Source organism: Strigops habroptila, chromosome 2, assembly GCF_004027225.2.
Source record: "Strigops habroptila isolate Jane chromosome 2, bStrHab1.2.pri, whole genome shotgun sequence".
In the NCBI taxonomy this organism is placed as follows: Eukaryota; Metazoa; Chordata; class Aves; order Psittaciformes; family Psittacidae; genus Strigops; species Strigops habroptila.
The window spans coordinates 69,684,879-69,705,331 of NC_044278.2; the positions used below are offsets into that span (position 1 = coordinate 69,684,879).

At 40.5% G+C, this 20,453-nt stretch overlaps 1 protein-coding gene across 2 annotated transcripts in view; it reads right to left on the minus strand.

The window, feature by feature from the left end:
• CLYBL (citramalyl-CoA lyase) overlaps nt 1-20,453 on the minus strand; it is a 174,730-nt gene that overhangs the window by 69,826 nt on the left and 84,451 nt on the right. For both annotated transcript variants that reach the window (XM_030476758.2, XM_030476757.2), the window contains exon 2: nt 12,888-13,077. In XM_030476758.2, the coding sequence (XP_030332618.1) occupies nt 12,888-13,077 (190 nt within the window). The remainder of the gene's footprint in view (nt 1-12,887; nt 13,078-20,453) is intronic.

The window sequence follows — 20,453 nt, forward strand, 5'->3', positions numbered from 1 at the left end:
GGTGGATGTAGGAAGAGGTGATGTCTGCTGATTGGGGATCCAGAATGCCATCATAGGCTAGTAGCCAGTTGCTGTTTCTGATCGTTTCTGTCAAGTCACATCAAGTGACCTTTGCTACTCAGATGTTGCTCAGTATGTGAATCCTCCCCAGCTACAAAATTGAGCATGTGTGTGCAGGGCTACTTGTAGCAGCCTCAAACACTAAACCCCATGACCCACCATCACATTTCTGGGCATTTCTTCTCAGCACTTCCATTGTACCTCACCAATGATAAGTAAATATGACAACATGAAGCCAAATTCTGAGATCAGGTGTCCTGACTGGCAGTGTCCAGGAGGTGCTGCTGCTGCTGTTTTCCACATGCTGGACCTGAATGATCTTCTACAAAGCAGCTAGTCTAGAAAAACACATACTCAGATGCAAGAGAGTTGGGTAGCAGAGCCAAACGTCCTTCATCCCTCCCTCCCTGTTCAATGAGATCTTTCACAGTCAAGCAGCAGTCAGTCATAGCAGGCACAGGGTCACCTGGAGGATGAAAGGTGCTCTGCTCAATAAGCACATCACTCCCTCGTATCTCCACCTCTCTCTTCCAGAGACTGGAGGCAGATGATGAGTGTCCAGCCAAATGATGTGGGTGCAACTCCCTGGTCACATAATCTGCCTTTAATTCTCATTTGAGAGCTGCTTCACCTGCTGTGTCGCCATGTGAAAACTGAAGAGAGAAACCTATTTACACAAGCTGAGGAGCTAGCCAAACAAGTTTTAAAAACAACCCAAGTCTTATGGGCCACATCTGTATACATTCCAACTCACGCAGCAAAACTGGAAACAAACTGTAAAATGCTATAGGATTGCTCATCACTTCAGGGGGATGGAAAGATAGGTGCTTTATCTAAGGACTATGCACTTCTGGGAGACATCAAATTCATGTCCTTCCTGATATGAAGCACATTGTTCCCCCATTTCTCCAAAGGTGCCCAGCACCTCAGAGGGCTGTGGCAATGGGTGAAAGATACCTGCATGCTTTAAAGTACCAGGCTTATGGACTGCTCATACTTCTACATACATAAAAACAACAATTAAAAAAAAGGATTTGGAGGACAGATATTTGAAAAAGAGCCACAACAAAAGCAACTATTTACAATTCCCACCAGTGTTCAGTATTGTTGGTGCAACACGCACACAACGGGATAAATCTTGGTCCTGTTGATGCCGAATGGTGTGAGTTTTCCCACTGACATAATGGTGCCAAGGTTATTCCTCATGGTACTAACTTCAGAGGAGGGCAATTTGGCAATTTAAAAATTTCACATTCTTTCCATGGTTTAGATGTTGTTATATACTGTGCAAGGTAAAGTCTATGCTACACATCCATGATTTGATAAAACTCTTAAGGCAGTCACTGCCACACCTTTGGTAATGGATTTAACTACAGCAATGATTACTATACACACGTGCTCTGGCAGAAAAGATGCTCAGTAAAAATGTAAGCCAGTAAGTAATAATGGTTAAAGTAGCAACCCACAGGGAGGAAAAATGCAGCATTTCAAAAGCACCAAACCAAGATTCAACCTGTGAAGCCATGTATTAGGTTTGCAAAGCCACAATTAAATCTCTGATAACAAAACCCCAGTCTGACAGTGACTCAGATCTAGCTCTGCTTTACTCAAACCAAGAAATTGGGAGGTTGGAAGGCAAAGATAGAACAAATTGTTTCAGTTTAGCTTTCATCAGTAATTAATGAAATTCTTTATTTGATAAGAAGGAAGAAATTTGTAAGGCAAGATGGCAGCCAACAGATACTGTTGTGGTAAGATCTGTACTGTATCAACACTGAACATGATATTGCAAAATCTGTAAGAATTTGTTTCGTATGTTTTTGTAACTGATAAGTTTATCAAGCAGATTCCTCTTAACCCTCCACACAACAAAATACTACTTCTGTTATGTCAATGCTGCAGCTCTGAATAAGGGCTCAGATTTTAAATGCAGAGCTGTTAAAACAATTTACACAAGATGTACACTTCACAAGTTTAAGTAATAAAAGCTTTGCTCTCTAACTGTGAAGGGGACAAAGATTTTTTAATTGAAATACGACATGGCATATACTCTTAAATCTATTTAGACTGTCAATCAATACCTAGAATAAGATATTGTAAGACAAGCAAGCTCAATGACCCACTCATCTCCTGTACCATTGCCTATTGCGGTTGTCCCAAACTGTCCTTCAAGATAGGTAAGGAGAACTTCATCAGGGTTTTTGTGGAACAGTTTTATGGGCTTGTTCAGTAAAGGGACAAATGTTTCTTCTGCAGTGCTGCCAGTCCTTGGCTCCTACAGCATCCAGCTGGAATACAAAGCCCTCAGAACAGGAGAAGGCATTGGGGCTATCTCATACTCATGTTGGATAACTCTGAATTAGTCACAAGGCACATATAAATCAGTGTGTGGGCTAATATATGAATTACCAATTGTGGAGCCTTTTCATACCTAGCGTATTTCTTTTGTATTTGAGCCAGAACATGGCCACTCCCAGATTTCATCTCATGCGTATTTCACTCTATTTTTCCTTCCTGCAGTATTTGTGCCATTTATCTTGTCCTATATTCACTTCCCTCTTTTTCCTACTTTTGGGAATAGCATCTAATATCCCTGTAGCATTAGTTTTTCTTTGTTAATGTCAAAAAATGTTAATCCGTGAAGACTTGCTTCCTAGATAATGTTAATTCAGCTGCCAGTTTTATAATAGGATTATGCTTTCCAGGATTTAAAAATCCCACTTGTTAGCTACAAAACAGACTTCTACTAACAGCTATAAAATCTAATTTAATCCCTATTGGCATTAACTAAATAGCTGAGGTATAATTTCTGTCTAGCTACACTTAACACCCTGCTATTGCCATAAATATACAAAATTCCCTTTGAAGTTATAAAAGAAACTGTTCAGCAGGATAAACAGGGTCTCATGAGTCCAATCATATGCTATCTCCAAGGCATAACAAATGTTGTTTACATATTGTAAGGATTTTGTGGACAGTTTATTTAAATAGATTCACCCATGTTTACATGTATTAATTTGCCCTTTTTCTCAAGAAAATGCATACCAAATTATGATCTATAATTATTCTATTTAAAAATAATTGGTTAACAAGTGAAAGATTTGGTCTGTGTGGAATCAAAGTTTAAAATGTAAACAAAGAAGAAAATACCAATTTGTTCAACATATCCCTTTTAAACACTCGATTATATTGTGAAACCTTAGAATCTGAAGTTATCTCAAGCCTGGCATAGGCACAGCTATTTTGAGACAATCCAATAAGAGTCTGTAACAAGTAAGGAGGAAAGAATGAGCAAGCCATAGTTTATTATGATTCTAAAATGAACAGTCAGTATCTTTACAAGTATTTGCTCCCGAATGAGGAACAACACAAGGATTTATGGTCTTCTGGAGCTCAGTGATCAGAAATGAAGAAAAACATTGATTTTTTTTTTCCCCCAAACTTGAAATAACTGGCAAGTACATTGTTCTGGAGAGGGTAGCCCTAATACACTTCAGTAAAAGAAGGATAGCAAAAAGAGCTATTACAAGGATCCACAGTAGACAGCATAATATTATGTTGCTATTCAGAAGTTGAAACAGCAATCTCAGAGCAACCAAGCTGCTTTAAAGCTAGAAATTGTAGTCAGACTCAGAAAACACTAAGATTTTATTTCTCCTTTCTGAAAAGATGCAAAGTGCTGATCAGACTCCACAGTCAGTTTATCAATTTTCTTATTGATAAAAAAGAAGACAGATCATGATCTCCCTCATGATATTCACAGCCAAAAGGAAAGATGGGCAACCTCAGCAGAGCGGCTTACATCAGTGTCCAAATCTGTAATATGCTGCATTTGCAGATGTGTGCATTTGTCTTTGGAGTCAGATACACAACAGGACAAGGGGTAATGGCTTTAAACTGAAAGAGGGGAGATTTAAATTAGATATTAGGAAGAAGTTCTTCACTGTGAGGGTGGTGAGGCACTGGCACAGGTTGCCCAGAGAAGCTGTGGCCGCCCCATCCCTGGCAGTGTTCAAGGCCAGGTTGGATGGGGCTTGGAGCAACCTGGTCTAGTGGAAGGTGTCCCTGCCCATGGCAGGGGAGTGGAACCAGATGAGCTTTAGGATCCCTTTCAGCCCAAACCATTCTGTGATTCTATGAATATACTTCTGTCAATGCATTTAGATGTGCTAAAAAATGCACATGCTCAATATATACATAAAATCCACTACCAAAACAGTAACTTTTAAATGTGGCTGAATGTTTCGACTTACCAAAAATGAAGGAAAAAAAATGGCATATTTTTTCCTTCTTTGCAAAACAATTCTTTGGTTGGAAGCCCAAACTCTGGGCATGGTAATGTGTAACCTGGGGACACATTAAGATCTTTTGTGCCCCTGAAGCCTGCTGCATACTACATAGCTAGCAAAGCTATGCAGGTTTAGATGTGATTAAACAAGTGCATGTAATTCCTAATGCTCTGTCCCTGTTTATTATGGCTTTTACAGGGACTAGAAAAATCACAAGAATTGTGAATTGTGGTCTATTCTGGGACGTGAGTGCACAATGAATTCATGGCTCTGGATGCTCTCCAGTTTTGGTACACCAGAGGTGTGTTTTTGTAACTATTTTGGTTACCAGCCTATTCCATGAAAGCGTATTCTTTTGGTGTTTAAAGTACTTTCAAACATACAGTCTTTTCACTATTCAGAGAAGAAAGTAATTTACAGAATATGTAAAACCCAGGGGTTTAGGCAATCGTAATCCATGTACTTTGTCTTCTGTTGAACAGAGATAAATTACTCCACTCTAAATTCAAGGGACATCATGGCATGGGCTTAGTTCATGGTAGAAATAAAAGGCGGGGTTTAGATGGTTCTGTGCTTATTTTAGGAATGGTGTGTCCTGTAACCAGCACAGCCCACATGCCTTCAATATATATAGTAGCATATAAGAGGAAGAAGCTCAAACTCCTGAAGGGCTTAATCCTGAACTACTCATTTAGACACAAATGTCCTTCCTGCATTCTGAAACGTCATCTGAATAAGGACTGCAGAATCTGCAGTGTCATTAAATACTGTGGGCTCCTGCTAACAAGAGCCCACAGTGGAAGGAAACAAGGCTTCCGCATAGGTATTGGTGGTTTAATTTCCACCAGTGAGTGCTAGGATCCTTTTCTCTTGTCTCCAGAAGAGTAATAGATGAAGGCAAAGGTACAGAGGTTAAATACCATGCTTTCAGCTGACACCTGCCAAGGTTCCTAAATGTAGCCATGACCACACACATCTTCACCCTCATCTTCAGCTTCCATGTATAGGGCTATGCTGTTCCTCCATCTGACATCAAAAATTCTTTTCTCTTATCCAGCATCCCAACGCTTCCTTGTTTTGCCACCTGAAACTACTACTAACCCCCTGGTAAACAGGTGATGTTTAAACAGTTTGGTAAAATAAACCACAGATTTTGCCCATAATCTTCTGAGTATCTCTTAGGTTTCCTTCGCTCCTCACCATCCTGGGACAGGTCCAGCTTTCATAGCACCAATGCAGTGGGAAAAGTACCATGCATTTCTGCCCTCCCTTACCTACCTATCTTATCTAAACCAAACCAAAGTTCCGCTAGACCACTACCTAGACTGTGACTGTAGAGATACCTTGTAGAAAAGTTTAACAAAGAGAGTAAGTGCTGTATTCTGTGTGTGTCCTACCACTTTCTCATCCATGTCCCTGTTAATGGGGTCTATGGGTTTCCTCCTGCTTCGCTTGTTTTCAAAAGGTGGCCCTTGCAATGGTGGAAGAATAAATAGGGTGGACTACTGGTTATGAGCACAGTGGAGTCTTAGGTTCAAGACTAGGTTTCAAGACTAATTGCAATAGAAATTTGGACATACAAACATATTCCTCTGCCTGCTCATGGCTGACAAAAAAGCAAAGAAGACCTGGAGCAAATAGTGTTGAGCACTGAGAACTGCTGTGATTGGCAATCTAGGCAGTGCCTTTATGTTTTTCTCACCCCCAGTACCACTGCAGCCCTGACAGCATAACCCAACACATGGCTCTGCATACAAACAAAAGTCTGCCCAAATTTGATCCAACAGAGTGTTTCTAAGCTACACATGTACTCTGAACTTTTTGTATTGGCTTGATTTTCTCTATCCCACTTGAAACTCAACTGCTCCCTTCAAACTAAGTGCTAGATGCTCAATGGCTGTGCAGCCAGGTCTTTCCTGCTACAAAAGCAGATGAAATACTGAAAACTGGTCCAGAAATGTGTAGCAATACATGACTTCTAGTCCTGCACTTAGTCTTCAGTATCCAGCTGGATTGATGTGCCTGTGGACAGTGGAGTACACATGAAGAGTTGAAATACTGTGAATTCCGAGTCCATACAAACATTAACTGTACGTTTTAAAATATTTTCCCATGTCTATCCATGTATTCCTACTTGAAAGTCCTGTTAAAACTGAGTTAAGACACTTTCCCTAAGTTTCTAGACACTGTTCTGTCAGCAGTAATAGTTACATCAGAACATGCCCAAGTCAAACTTAATTGGATACATCTGAATCAGTGGAAAAGAAATAACTGGCAGTTCAAAGGTTCTGCTTGAAGAGACATAGGCATTACTGAGCTCATTAAGAAGAAAATTGCTGAATATTGCAATCGTCCTTATGAATCCTCAAATCTTTCTGTAAGGAAGATGATTGGCTTGTAGAGTAAAACAATAGGAACAAAAACTTTTATTGTCACAGTTACCACTCAGGAGTGGCAGTTCTTCCAGGACCATGGTGGGATTAATAAGGAAATGAAAACACTTTACAACTTTCATAAAAATGTATATTCATCAGAACTCTTCAAGGATCAGAAAGGCCTTGCAGAGTTTCACTGTACAGTTCAGCTTCCCCACAATAAACCAGAGAGACTTCTGGACTCCCCAATTCCTACAGAAGAATTTCCCATGCTACTGAGACTTTTAATAATGGCAAGCCACTGGGGAAAGCAGCATTCCCATTTTAATTTTGTGCATCTTTTGAAGAGAAGTCACCCTACTATGCGCCTGTGTACATTTAATCATTCTCTATACACCTTATCAGCAAGCCTTCTCCCTGTACGAGGAATACAATTAGGTACAGTACTAATTTATTATAAATAAAGCAAAGACCTGGTAAAATAACCTAGTTATCAATGTTTCATGCAACTGTGCCTGTGAAGTACTAGCTAACATTCTCACTATGAGCCTAGAGACATACCTGTGGCATTCATAAATCCTAACCAACTTGGCTTTATTAAAAAAAAAAAGAAAGATTATCATCACATAACACAGGAAAACTGTTGGTTTTAATTGAAGTAGCTAGAGGTTTATGGAAACCAACTGCAGCTTTTTTCCACTGATACTGTAAAAGCCTTCAATGAGATCAGTAAGGAAATGCATTTCAGTAACGAAAGGATTTTTTTTTTATACCATGCTGACCCATTTTATGTATTTATCTCTACCCCCAAATTTAGTTGAAGTGTTATTTTACATGCAAGAACCTCTCCTCATCAGTGATAAGGAATAAAAAGTTCAGAAGGTCTCAGATTAGGAGAAAAATGGTAGGCAAGGATGCTCTCTCGTCGGCATGCTGTTTGTTCTGACCCCAGGATCAGATCACTAGAGAGATGGAGGAGGCATTCTCATAGGGAGAAATCTCCATAAAATCAGCATGTATGCGGATGATCTGCTCTTAACTGTAATGAACCCAGAGTCATCTCTTAGGTATGCGTTATTCATAATGGAACAGTTTGAAAAGTGGTCAGGCTTTAATCTTATTTTTAAAAACAGACAATTCGAAAGAATTAATTGATTTTTTTCTTTTTTCTTTTGAGGCACAGCACAGCGATGATCTTTTAAGTGGCTACAAGACATTAAGTAGGAATGAATTTATGCTATGACCCTAAAAGGCCATGCTGTGGATAAGCAAAATAGGTCCTTCCCTATCCATCCTCTTAGCCCAACTGAACTTGCCCTCGCTGCTGAGAGGAGCAGGGAGAACAGAAGAGGCTCATGAGCTGCTGTTTCCCCTCCTGAGGAAGGGATGTGAGGAAAGGACAGAGCTGAGGTTCCTGTTCCCCAGCTTCTCTTGCTCAAGTGCTGGAAGAGAGAACAACTTCTATCTAGAAGAGATAAAGTGATACAATCACGATCCTGAATATCAATAACTTTTACTGGATGAATGAGATCTATTTAGTTTCAGAGGAACAACAATAAGATTTCCTATTTTCAAGTGCTTTGTGTCAAAGAACCACATAGATGTTTCCCAGCCATATGTACACTCCAAGGGATTGCTTTTACACCTCTGATAAAAAAAAAAAAACCACGAGGAGGGGCAACATGGGGGTTTGTTTTGATTCTTAATTATAACACTGGCATTCTCAATGGAAAGAAAAGGCTGAAACCTAAACCCTTCAAAATTTGCCTGAGATAATTTTCAAAGGTCATCTTTGGCAGAAGGGACTGTGCCCTACCTGGCCTGATGGCAGACTAAAGACAGCTATAGAGAAAGGCGCCGTATATCCCAATTATTCAAAACCATCCTAATGACCTCAGTGAAGATAAAGCCACTAATACCAGTGGTTTGGAGGCATTAAAAGTGCTCTGAAACTCTTCTCAAGGACTCAGAAAGAGGTATAAACAATGCAGTAGCAGCTCAAACTGGTCTCTTGCTAGGCTGACCTGGCAGCTAACACGTCTGGATGCTCTGAAGAACAGCAGCATTGAAGACAGGATCCTGCTGGAAAAAATGCTGTTCTAGAAAGCTCTCTTGTAAGGGTGGTAACCTTGCTAGACCCATGGGAACCAACTATGAAACCTTAGCCCGCTCTGCCCTTGGACAATGAAAGCACTGATATGGAAATCTTCCCTTCTCCAACAGGAGGAGCAGACTTCTCCACCTGGTAATATGTTCACCTGGCATGGAAGTACAGTGAATAATGCAGCGCTACAGAGAAAGCTACACCAGGGAGTGCTGGCTCTGCTGAGAGCCCTTGAGGTACCTTCAGACAGCTCAGCTCCTACACAGAGAGCTCTCAGTGGTATAACATGCAATTCAGCTTTCTGGATTACATGTTCAAGCATGTTGGTGCAGCCACTTTTCTTAACTTTTTATTTCTTATAATTAAAATGAAAGAATATTCATTCTCCTGTGAAGAGCTAAAATAGGCATAGGCTATTTTTGCACCATTTCACAAAAAGTCTCTAGAGTGTGATGCATTTGCAACATATCAGCAGTGCAATCTGTATTATTTCTAGTTTTATAGTTTTAGAATTCCTATTTCAACTGTTCACTTAAAAATATCGCCAAGCGAGACACTCTGAGTAATTTCTTTAAAATGTATAGCAACACTGGAGAAACTTTACATGTACATCAGTGGGGAAGAGCTCCCACCTTCATCTGTGAATAGTAGCTCAGGGAAAGTAATTTGCCTTCAGTAGTATTCAATTCTCCCCCCAACCAAAACCTAAATTTCTATCATAGAAATTCCCAATGTCTTACAGAGTCAGACACTGGAAAGACAGCTGGCAGTCTACTCCATGTGACACTATGCATCTGAACCTCTAAAAACAGTGTTTTTGAGGTTTTGGTCAACCAGGATTTGAGGCCAGCATGACTAGCAGGATATGTTCAGCAAGACTAAAGCGAGCTTTGTAAAAGATGGCTGAAATTTTTAGCAACACTGGGATATCTTCCTATCTGAATTCCTATTCTGAATTTTTGAAGACTTCGTACAGCTCTGTTCAGTCCCAGGGGGGTTGCAGAAGCCTCATGTGTCCTACTCTCACAGCAGGATCAGCTCTCACGCTACTTGCAGGCTCAATATTCAGCATACTATAACTTTGCTTTTTAGCTATTTCTTCCCACTGGTTCCCCTCAGAAAATTCGCTGAGAAATTTTTTCCTTGTGAAGTTCTTGCTGCAAGGTTTGTTTTTCTTATTTTTTTTTTCTGATTTAGTCAAAATATCAACTAGAAAAAAAGATTGAAAAAAAGGAGGAGTCAGCAGATGATGATACCTGAAATCATGGTCAGTGCTGTAGCTCTTGAAGCTATGAAATGCAGGCATCAAAATGTTATACAGTTTGGAGTATGGCCTCCCCTCTTCTGGTGCTTTCTGTGAGCCATTACAAACCATAACTGTGAGGACACGGTATCTTCTGAAATTTCTTTGAGGGAAAATATTGTTTAGAAAATAAAGATTTTTAATTTATGACTGCAGCTTCAAAAGCAGCTACAAAACCAAATGCAGTTTTGCAAATGTTATCAGTTTCAGACGTAGGAAGCTCATCTTCCTTGTTTCCCTCAAAATGAGCAACCAAATGGAGCTGCCAATATTCCAGATTCTTGATCTCTCCAAATCTAACTTAATCTTGATACAAAACACAGAGCATCTTGTTAAAATAGACTTGTTAATATGTGGTTCAAACTTGCTGCTTGGACTTGATGCAAGTAAAGGCCTTCTGTAGACAGATAAGTTTGACCCAAGGCACAGTGAACCTTCAACCAGGTCCTTGATTTTCCCCAAACCCAACATTTCTGCGGCACTTTCAAGAAAATCCAGAAGTATAATTTTTAGTGATACAAAACATGGCAATAAACAGTCAAATTCATCAGTACTATTTGTTTTAGAATAATGATTAAAGGATATGCTCAGTGTTGCTGTGTTTCCCAGTGTTGGGTTTTTTTCTCAGTTTGAGATGACCCATGTGCAACAGGCCACAGGTCTCCAAACAACTCATAAACACCAATAAAGTAAGCTGCAAGAGCAATAATAATTTCAGCTTCACATTCACAGAACCTAAGTCTCAAAGTCTTCTTCAGTATCTGTGGCAGATATAAAAATTAGTTCAATCTTCCAGTCACTTTGAATTACACTTTGCTACTAGATCGTGCAATCACACAGTCTAATTCAGGTTGGAAGGGACCTCAGGAAACCATCTTGTCCATCTCTCTCCCCACAGCATGGATAACTACCACTCCACATCAGGTTGATCAGATCAGGGCCTCACCCAGCCAAGGCTGGAATACCCCCATGGAGGGAGAATGCGCTTCTGCTCTGGACAACCTCTTCCAGTGTCTGATCACCTGCATGGGAAAGACTTTTTTCCCTTGTCTCCAGTCAGCAAAACCTTCACCGAGGCCCCCTCAGCCGTCTCTTCTCCAGAATGAACAAACTGAGCTCATCAGCCTCTCCTCCCATGCCATGACCACAGTGGTGGCCCTGCCTGGGCTCCCTCCTGTTAGAAATTACTACTATCAACTTTGTCACTTTTGAGCATAAAAATTTTTTTGCTGTAATCTTCTGTTACGAGTAGATGCTTCTGCTAGAAATTATTTGTTTGATATAATTAAGCTGCACCTAAAAATACTACAGTTTAATACACAATTGTGTCTTGTGTCATCTTACAGCAGCAGCCCCCCAAATATAACCTAAACAATACTAATTCGCCATGACAGCAGATATAATCTGTGTTTCACACAGAATTTTAGCAACAGGAAAATGTTTTCCAGCTGTCTTCAGCAGTACACATGAACATCCAGAGATGCTACTGTCACTTTTCAGAACTAAAATACACATATGCAAACTCTGTAAACTTTATTCTTTCCAATATACCTATAAAGAGCTAAAGGTTAAAGAGCGCACTATCCAAGAAAGTCCTTCTGGAAAGCATTAACTCCCAAGAAACAAAACAAAACAAAACAAAAAACAAAAAACAAAAAACAAACAACAAAGCAAAAAACAAAAAGAAAAACAAAAACCCAAAACAAAAAACAAACAAACAAATTCATCCACATTTTTGAGATGACACGATAAAATTTTCAAGCCTATTTTCATAGCTTCCTGGACAACACATTCATATTGAAACCTAAACACTGTTTGCTGTAGTTTGAAGCACTGTAACATGGATAGGAAAACTGACAAATATGAAAATAATGTGATAGCAAGCTTACATTCCTGTTCAGACATAGCTTTCCCTAGCAAACATTTATATCAGTTTCTCCTATACATTGTTTAAGATGGTGGACTTGGCAGCGTTAGGTTTATGGTTAGACTCAATGATCTTAAAGGTCTTTTCCAACCTAAATGATTCTCAGATGTGAAACATTTTAAAATGGCTATTTTCGTATATTTAAAAAATTTGCTTGCAAGCAAACCCGAATGCATGCTACATCATTCTCTTTTCTTTCACAATTCAATGTCAATGAAAAATTGGCACTGGTACTTGACAGATTTCACGTCTATCTCCCTGCTTTTTTGCAGCTCCTTCAATCTAAACTGTTGTTCAAACCCTGGTACACTCAGGTTCTAACTTCTCTTTCCTTCAGAAACATCCCTAACAGCATTTCTTCCAGAAAGCTCAGGAAGAAAATCTTTCTAAACACCCCAAGGCTCAAACCCAAAGCCATGCTGTTTTGCTCACAATCTGAAGATGCTTTCATTTCAGCAGCAAACCCCGCACCTGGTGATTCTGAACTAAGTCTTTCTTTCCTGCTTCTCTTCTCACAGACCATTTCCTCCTCTTCCTTAAGAAACATGCAGCAGTAACAACAGTGTCTCCCACTCTTCTATGATGAAAGCTTACACTCAGCTCTGTACTCCTTCAAAACTCCCCCCTCACTTACTCACATGGGATGCCTTTCAGACCCGGGCCAGCAGATTTTCCCAACACCTTCACAAAGCCTACCACTCTTACGTTACTTTGTATATCTTAAGATTTATCTTTGTCTCTCTGGTTGTCGCTTTCCCAAGGCAAAGGCAATGTTTTCCCACAAGTTCTCTTTAAGGCTGATTATATCACATAGATAATTTTTAATTACCTTTCTGTTCACAGCCACACCATCTTCACAGTCCAGCACCGCACAATCTACGTTTAGTGATGGGATTTTTTGTATCTTCCTTTCATCATCTGCAGGTACATACAGCACAGCTCGCCTGGGAACGTACTTGTGAGATGATGCAAAGTGGTAACTAAGCTTAGGAACACCAGCTGGCAGAGGAGAATCCACCCTGTAAAGGACATTTTTGAGATTAGACTCTTGGCTACAATGCTGTAGAGAATAGTTGACTATATTTTAAAAGAGAAACATTCCTACCTAGACAGTGGCTGGTTTTGGGTTATTTATATTTTCTTTTTTCCTTAGGAAGAGTCGAGGTAGGGAGGTATCAGTATTACAGCTAATTACAGTATAAACCGCCAAAACTGCTATGTTCAACAGAACTTGCAAACTTAAACACTGAAAACTGAAGAACTGACAGGGCTGAGGTTATCTGTGCAGCCTTAATCATGCTCCCCGTTCTGTGCACTATGGCAAGTATTAAATACAGAAGGGCGGTGGTTGGTTTTTCCTGCTGTCATAGGACTCCCCCATAGAATGGAGGCTGTGCTGAGAACAGATCAGGACTGCTTTAGGAGGAGGCTGCTATCTATCTGCCACGTTTGTTCCAGGGGCTGGACAGCATGCTGTGAATGAAGCACGGGTGTTGGTTAAAACAAACATGGGCTTGCAAAGTTGATTTTGCAACCTTCGCGTTACATCAACAAACACATTTGCATGCAAATTTTAAATAAGCAAAATGGATGGAGGGGGAAACGAGGAAAACAGGAATGAAAACCCCATGTAATGTGGAACCTCACTAATCCAAACACGTCTTCTCAGAAGCGTTCAGATTTCCAGATCCACAGCACAGACTTCCATCAACAGAGCTCAGAAACCCATCAGCAGGCTGTTGACTGCGGTGCCTTTTAAAGTCTCTAAATGCTTTGTGCACCATGCTCCGGTGCAGGTGTGAGCCTGTGGTGCCCCACGGTTTGAGTAGGTGGCATCCGCATGGGCTGGAGGTGTCAGGTTTGTGGCGGCCTCCACCCTGTGCTGGTATTCCCGGTCAGGGACCATCTAACCCACTCTAGGCATGAGCTGGGTTGGTGTACTTGGAGGCAGTGGGGCTGCTGGGGAGGCTGCCCTGAGTGCCGCAGGGAGCTTGCTTTGCTCCGTAATTATAAGCACAGAGAAATAAATTGCAGAGGGTGCTTCTGTGTTCCATGGCCCTCCAAAAAAATCCCCTTGCCTGCTCCTGTTCCTCCCCGTTTCACACTGTACCCGCCAGGCCTACTCATACATGAAAAACGAGGACAAAGTAATACAATTTGCCTTCATACTCAGAGCACAAGTCACTTATTCCACAAAATAATCCTACCATATAACACCATTATGCATTATCATGTATATTATTCAGCACTTTGAATAATGCAAAGCTTTTCTAGCACCATGCTGAACATGTCATTATCGCATCATGTCAGGGACCCATGCATTTTCCTATGCCCCTTTTAATAATGCTTCCCAAGTTGCTACACTTGGATGACACATGGCTACCTGTGCACGTGGGTTTTCTTTGACATGAACATGACTAACCCTCTCAAAATGCTTGGAAATGAGTTCAGTCAATCTAAATCACAGCCAACATGGTGTGAGGCTGACAGATCACTACAATACTTGCCTTCCTAAGATAACCCCATAGAAGAACCCTCTCTTCCCCTAGAGCATGCACCCTAAAAGCTGAATGCAAGTCTTGGGTCGAAAAGATGAAGAAAGCTTTTATTACATTTTATCTCAGTAAACTAAATTGAAAAGGACAACTATTCCACCACCTCCTCTGCTGTGCCTCTGCATGTCTTGGGTGGACCTACTTTATAAGTCCACAAAAATCCACTGCCAGACTCTTCCTTGTAACATGCCTGGTAATGCCTAATTCAGCCTAAGAAAGGGGACAGCTTTGCTGTTAAACAGAAATGACACGTTGTTTTATTCCAAGTGCCAGTGTTATCCTTGCTAATAAATCTTCATCAGCAGCTTCCAGACTTAGGTGGTGGATGTCCTGACAACATCTGCAGACATGCAACTGAGATCCACTGAGTCTCTCCTAAGTGCCCTCTTTGCCCCTCTCCCACAAACCACTTGATGTCCCCTGCTTCATGTTGAAGTGGGGATGGTAACACAACTTGTGGCAAATCAAGTGGCTGCTAGTAAAATCCACTTAATCCCATTTTCTTGCAGTAGTACACTTTGGGAGAGCAAGGAGGAGGTGGAAGAGTGGTTTCTCTCAAATGGAAAGAGGAGGGGTTTGTTTCACTCTGACACAGAGGTCAGTAAAGAAGTCCGCAGTCCTTCACTGAACATATATGAGGGGACAAAAGTGATTAGCTTCTATTCTCTTTCTCTGATGGCTTCAACCCTGTAGCTCCCAAAGGCACAAAGGAGTCAAAGAGCTCAGCCCATTAACAGTTAACTCCAGCCTAGAGCCAAGCAGCCCCTGAAGCACCCTTAATAACTGCCTCTCACCAACCCTCCAACGCCAGAAACCCGATAGACGTGGCTAACACCATAATCTCAGAGCATGCTGAGATGAGATGTATCTCCAATCACACATGTTTCCCAGGATTTCTTCTTGGCTGTCATCGAACCAATGGCTGTTTGACCAGCTGGTTTCTCTCTCACTGCTGCAAGCCGCATAAAGGCAACTCTGCTCTGCTTACTGCATGCAATGGTGTGTAGGTAAATCCATTGTTACCTCCAGATCAGATTTAGTTAGGTGTCACCATTGAGGTCTATGAACTTTCATTTAGATAGGGGAGCAGTATAACTTCCCCAGCAAACTACCTAACTCCAAAGAAGTAGTAGATTTAATCCATTAAAATACCATCACCTGACAGGCTTAATGTTGGACATACTATCACCTGCTGACTATAGGTATCTCCTCCTCAGCTAATCAATGCTGTAGCCACAGGGCCTAAACCACAGGTTTCTCAGGACACAGATTATTATAAAAATATACTGTTAATGTGTCAATTTGTTAGTCTTATGGAACATTTTAGCAAGTTGAAGAAGCAATAATTTTTTCAAGAGGTATGGCCAGAAAAAAGCTGTACAGGAGGAGCTGATGCCAGTGGACCAACACAGCATACTTCTCCTTTCAAAACAAAGATTTCTAGAAAAATACCTGTAAAATCAGAGTTTTCAACAAGTATGCTTAGGTGTGACTACAGTAAATGTTTTCGTATGCTATTATTTTGACATATATTCCTAAAAAATCATCTTCTCACTCTGCATTTTCCTTGCGTAGTGAACTTTTATGTTCTACAATAAAATGAAATGTAGAGGAAGAAGTGAATTTATTAAGAAATCCATTTGCTTATAAACCTTTTTAAAACAGCAGCAAGGCCCAGGGTGCTATGCATATGAGCAGTTAGCTACTGTGGTAGGAAACACTATTCTGATTATCTCAACTTCTGTTCTTTTGATAGAATAAAAACATCCCCAGCGGTTACTTTTTTAGGACAAAAAAACCCACACAGCACTGCAATCTCAATTATATTGTTAACTGTGTGCTGTAAAGAGGAAGAAAATCTTACATATGTTTCCTGACTGCAAGTATTTTAATGATTCAAACTAAGCTTGACTATGTTTTAAACTAAACACATGGACATAAGCCAAGAGAATTTGCTAAGACAATGTTTCTTCCTTTAAGCACTGTAAGTTAAAACAAGGACTAGGCTATTGGGTAATGCTCATTAAATTGTTTTACAGCAGCATATTTTCATTCATAGCATCTAGCAGCACACTGAGTGCTCTTGGGTCTTGGAAATGAAACTAAATTTCTTCAGCAAGCATAACACTCTACTAAAGTCTTCATCAAATATGCAAAAGTAGCTGGTGAGTTAAAGTTACTCGTGATCCTTTGAGAACCGTTTCACCCAAGAGCAAATAGTTCATCCTCAGGAAGGAGAAAAGAAAACCTTTTTGATTACTAAGAGACATTGCACTTTGCAATGGCAGCCATACAGAGTGGATGCAACCAGTGAAATTGCCCCAAATTATATACATTTCCCTGCTGTAAACTGCATTTTCACATTCCAGTGTTGCTCATACTCACACATATACTTAACTGCACACACCTGTGTAGTCTCATCAGAGCCAACAGCGTACAGCTCACAAAATAAAGTACTCCCACAAGTGATTTTCAGGATCAGCACTTTAACCTGTGCCTCTGTTCCCTGTTTATTTGCTACATCAAATCATCCCTGGAAGAGACGCTACACTATGATCTACTGAAAGCATGGAATAATATCCATTGCTCAATAGGCCAAATCTCTCCTTCTACAGTCTTTGGCACAGTGTTGCCAAAGTGTTTCCAAAGAGCATTTTTCAGCATTTGACTAAAACCATTAAAAAACACGGATAATTTCCACAATGTGTATTTCTAACCTGCATTCACGTAACTGCATACCAACCACAATCCTGGCTATCTGTGGTGCTGTGGCAGAAGGACAGAAGTGAACCAAGACCACTGAACATGAAACACCTAATGCAGCAAAATCTCCTGCAAATTATTTCTCTAATATGTGAAAAAAACCCCAACCTAGAGTAAATATAATGGTTTTCCTAGATTGAATTTTCTAGGGAGTAGCTCACAACCACACACAAATAATCCACCAAAGACAAAGGAAACTTCTTTGAAATTACAAAGCCCTGCAATTTGCATAGTAATTCTTTCTAATTAAGAAAAGAAGATATAAGTTGTTTGTTATAAATATCAGCAGGCCCTGTGCAAATAGGACGGGCTCGCAGCCGAGCTGAGTATTTGTCGAATCAAAGCGACTCGCCAGAGAGTTTTATTGGTACAGCTGCGGCGCATGCATTTTATCACACATGCTAATAATCCTGGTTATGGCACTAACATTTTAATCATTTGTTCTGTGGGCTTGTTTCTCAAACAATTAGCACTAATGAATGGCCAAAATACCTCGGATCATATATGTCTAATTGCAGTCAAGAGCAGTTATTGTCCGCATGTACATTTCAATTCACCTCTGGGGATAATGTTTGTTAATTGTATTTCTTTATATAGCAAGTGAAAAAAGGCTGTTCACTCAAAAAGGGACTAAGTGTTCTCTTCTTTCCCTTTGTTCCCACAAGAAGCTAAAGTCACTTCAAGAGGCACTTAATCCCATCATCCATGGTTACAATTGCCTTACAGCATCAATCAAAAAGAATCTGAAGTAAAATGATGCAGCTATATTGTGTAATTAAAAGCAATTCAGGTAGTTATTGCTTGGGGCATTTTCCAGGTCCAAATACTTAAAATGGCACTGCGGGGATGCTAAATACTGTAGTGTTTTAAATTTGGTCAACTACAATATCTCACAGAGAAAGGGGAGGAATATGCAAAAAAAATAAATCTCCTAGTGTGTATTGTAAAGCGAAAGAAAAGAGGAGGAACAGCTAACGTTTGAAGTGACAAAATCTACAAGTCTCCATATAAAAGGGAAATAAAAATATCAAGAAGAGAGAAAAGGGGAGGAGAAAGAAAAGGACGGCAGTTTTTAAGGAAAAAGAAATTCCCTGCAATTGTTGAAAAGTTAACATGTGAAAAAATGCTAATGTTTCCTCCTCACATGGAAAACAAAAGCTCACATCACAAGCGTTACCATCAGAATACAGGTCCCTGAAATCTTTGCGCTTTCTCAGTAGAAATAAATCCGAGGTAAACTGAGCAGTTCTTCTCTGGGGGAAGTAAAAAAAAAAAAAGAAAAAAAAAAGACGACTTATGTTAAAAGTGAAGAGCTATGATATTTACTTTTGAATAAAGCCAGAACTTCGGGAAGGTACTTTACCTAATGACTGCCACTAACCCTGATCCAATTAGGCTAAAATTAAAACTGGGGGGTTATCAACATATCAAACACTCAGCTTTGCATTTTCATTTCTTCCTTTGTTCCAGACCCACTATGGTCATTTCCCTGACCCTCCAAAAACTAATTAAGAACCCCGCAAACCTACCCCCTTGTCAGGGCTGGCAGAAGCCACCAGCTCTCGTGGTTTGAGATGTCTTGACAAGCAGCTTTTCTTACCAGTCAAAGCGCCCTGGAAGAGGCTTTGTCTGATTTTAAACTTCCCCCCATAAAGCTGATACTTACACTGATGTAACCTGGAGATTCAATTCCCCTGAAGGTGATGTGAGATATACAGGTGTAAAATCAGTCCCCCCATCCCTCAAGTTTGAGGAAGGTGAAAGGATAAGTCCTAACACTTTCACAGTACCCTTAGAGAGACAGGCGGTCTGCACGCAGCTGCGGGGACTGAGTGCAGTGGGATGAAGAAGCGCTCACAAGAACTCGGTAAATTAAGAAATTTAACCCCCGTAACAACCCGCTTTGGGTATAAAAAGGGACAGATTGGAGGGGGTCGCTCCCAGGAGCGGTTGCCTGCTGGAAAAACTGTAGCGGGGAGAAATGAAAAGAGGGATTCCAAGTGACCTTTCGCAAGTGCTTGCTCCAACTGATCAGGATACATCGCATTATAGCCAAAAAATAGAAAGGCGAAGCAAATGGTGAAGAAGAGGGAGAGCCCCGCTAGTAAAAAACATCACAACGCAGACATGAGTGGAAGAAAGCAGTTTAGGGTCTAAATGGAAACTGGGTACCAAATCCAAAGTTGCTGACTATTAATTTTAGGAAAAATATGTGCCTTCATCTGCTATTTATAATTTTTTCCTATATCCAGTAAATCGATTTAAGTCATATAATTGGACACCAGAGAAAAGATCGACTACAAACCAGGAACTTACTGACAAAGGCTTAAAATCATGGACCCGTAAGCCATAAAATGATAAAAGGCTATCATAGGTTAAATAGTTAACCAAACTTTCTCCTCCCACCAGCACTAAACGTAAAGAAAAAAAAAGGATCTTTTATTTACGCCACCATGTTCTTTCAACTACATTTGACCCTGTTGTTTTGGTTCATTCTGAGCTCCACCATGCCTTGGATTGCTTTGACTGAGGATCAGGGTTTTTTTTTTTTCTTTTCAGTTCAAAATGGCCAAATTAGACAGCAAGGATAAAAATAAAAGGACCACTGGTGTCTCATATTGTCAACATCTCCTGTTTCCACTGCAGCAAAAACAGTCTGTTTGTGAGGAAGAGGAGAGTGCTACTTTTCTGTGACTTAATAAGGGAATTCTTGAAGAGATTTAAATAATGGCTCAGGGTGACAAGGGCTGCTGCTTCCTACTAATGGCAACAGGCTGCTTCTCTCGGGCAGCCTGTGTGTGTGTGTTTGCTATCATCCAAGGTTAATTGGTGTCCTGTCTTGGGGAGCTTTAACATATGTGACACACAGTCGAGGGTTCGCTCCCTTCCTTACAGTGTGGATAACTCCGAATACCTCCTCATGCCCACAAAGTACTCCTGAGCTGAGCTGCGCCTCGCTTTGCTTTAACCATTAGCAATGTTTACAGCTCCTTGGGATGTTTTCTGCTGCTCAGTCAAACCCACATCACTGCAGGGCAATGGGAAAGCACTCTGTCTATGACACATTCACTTCAACA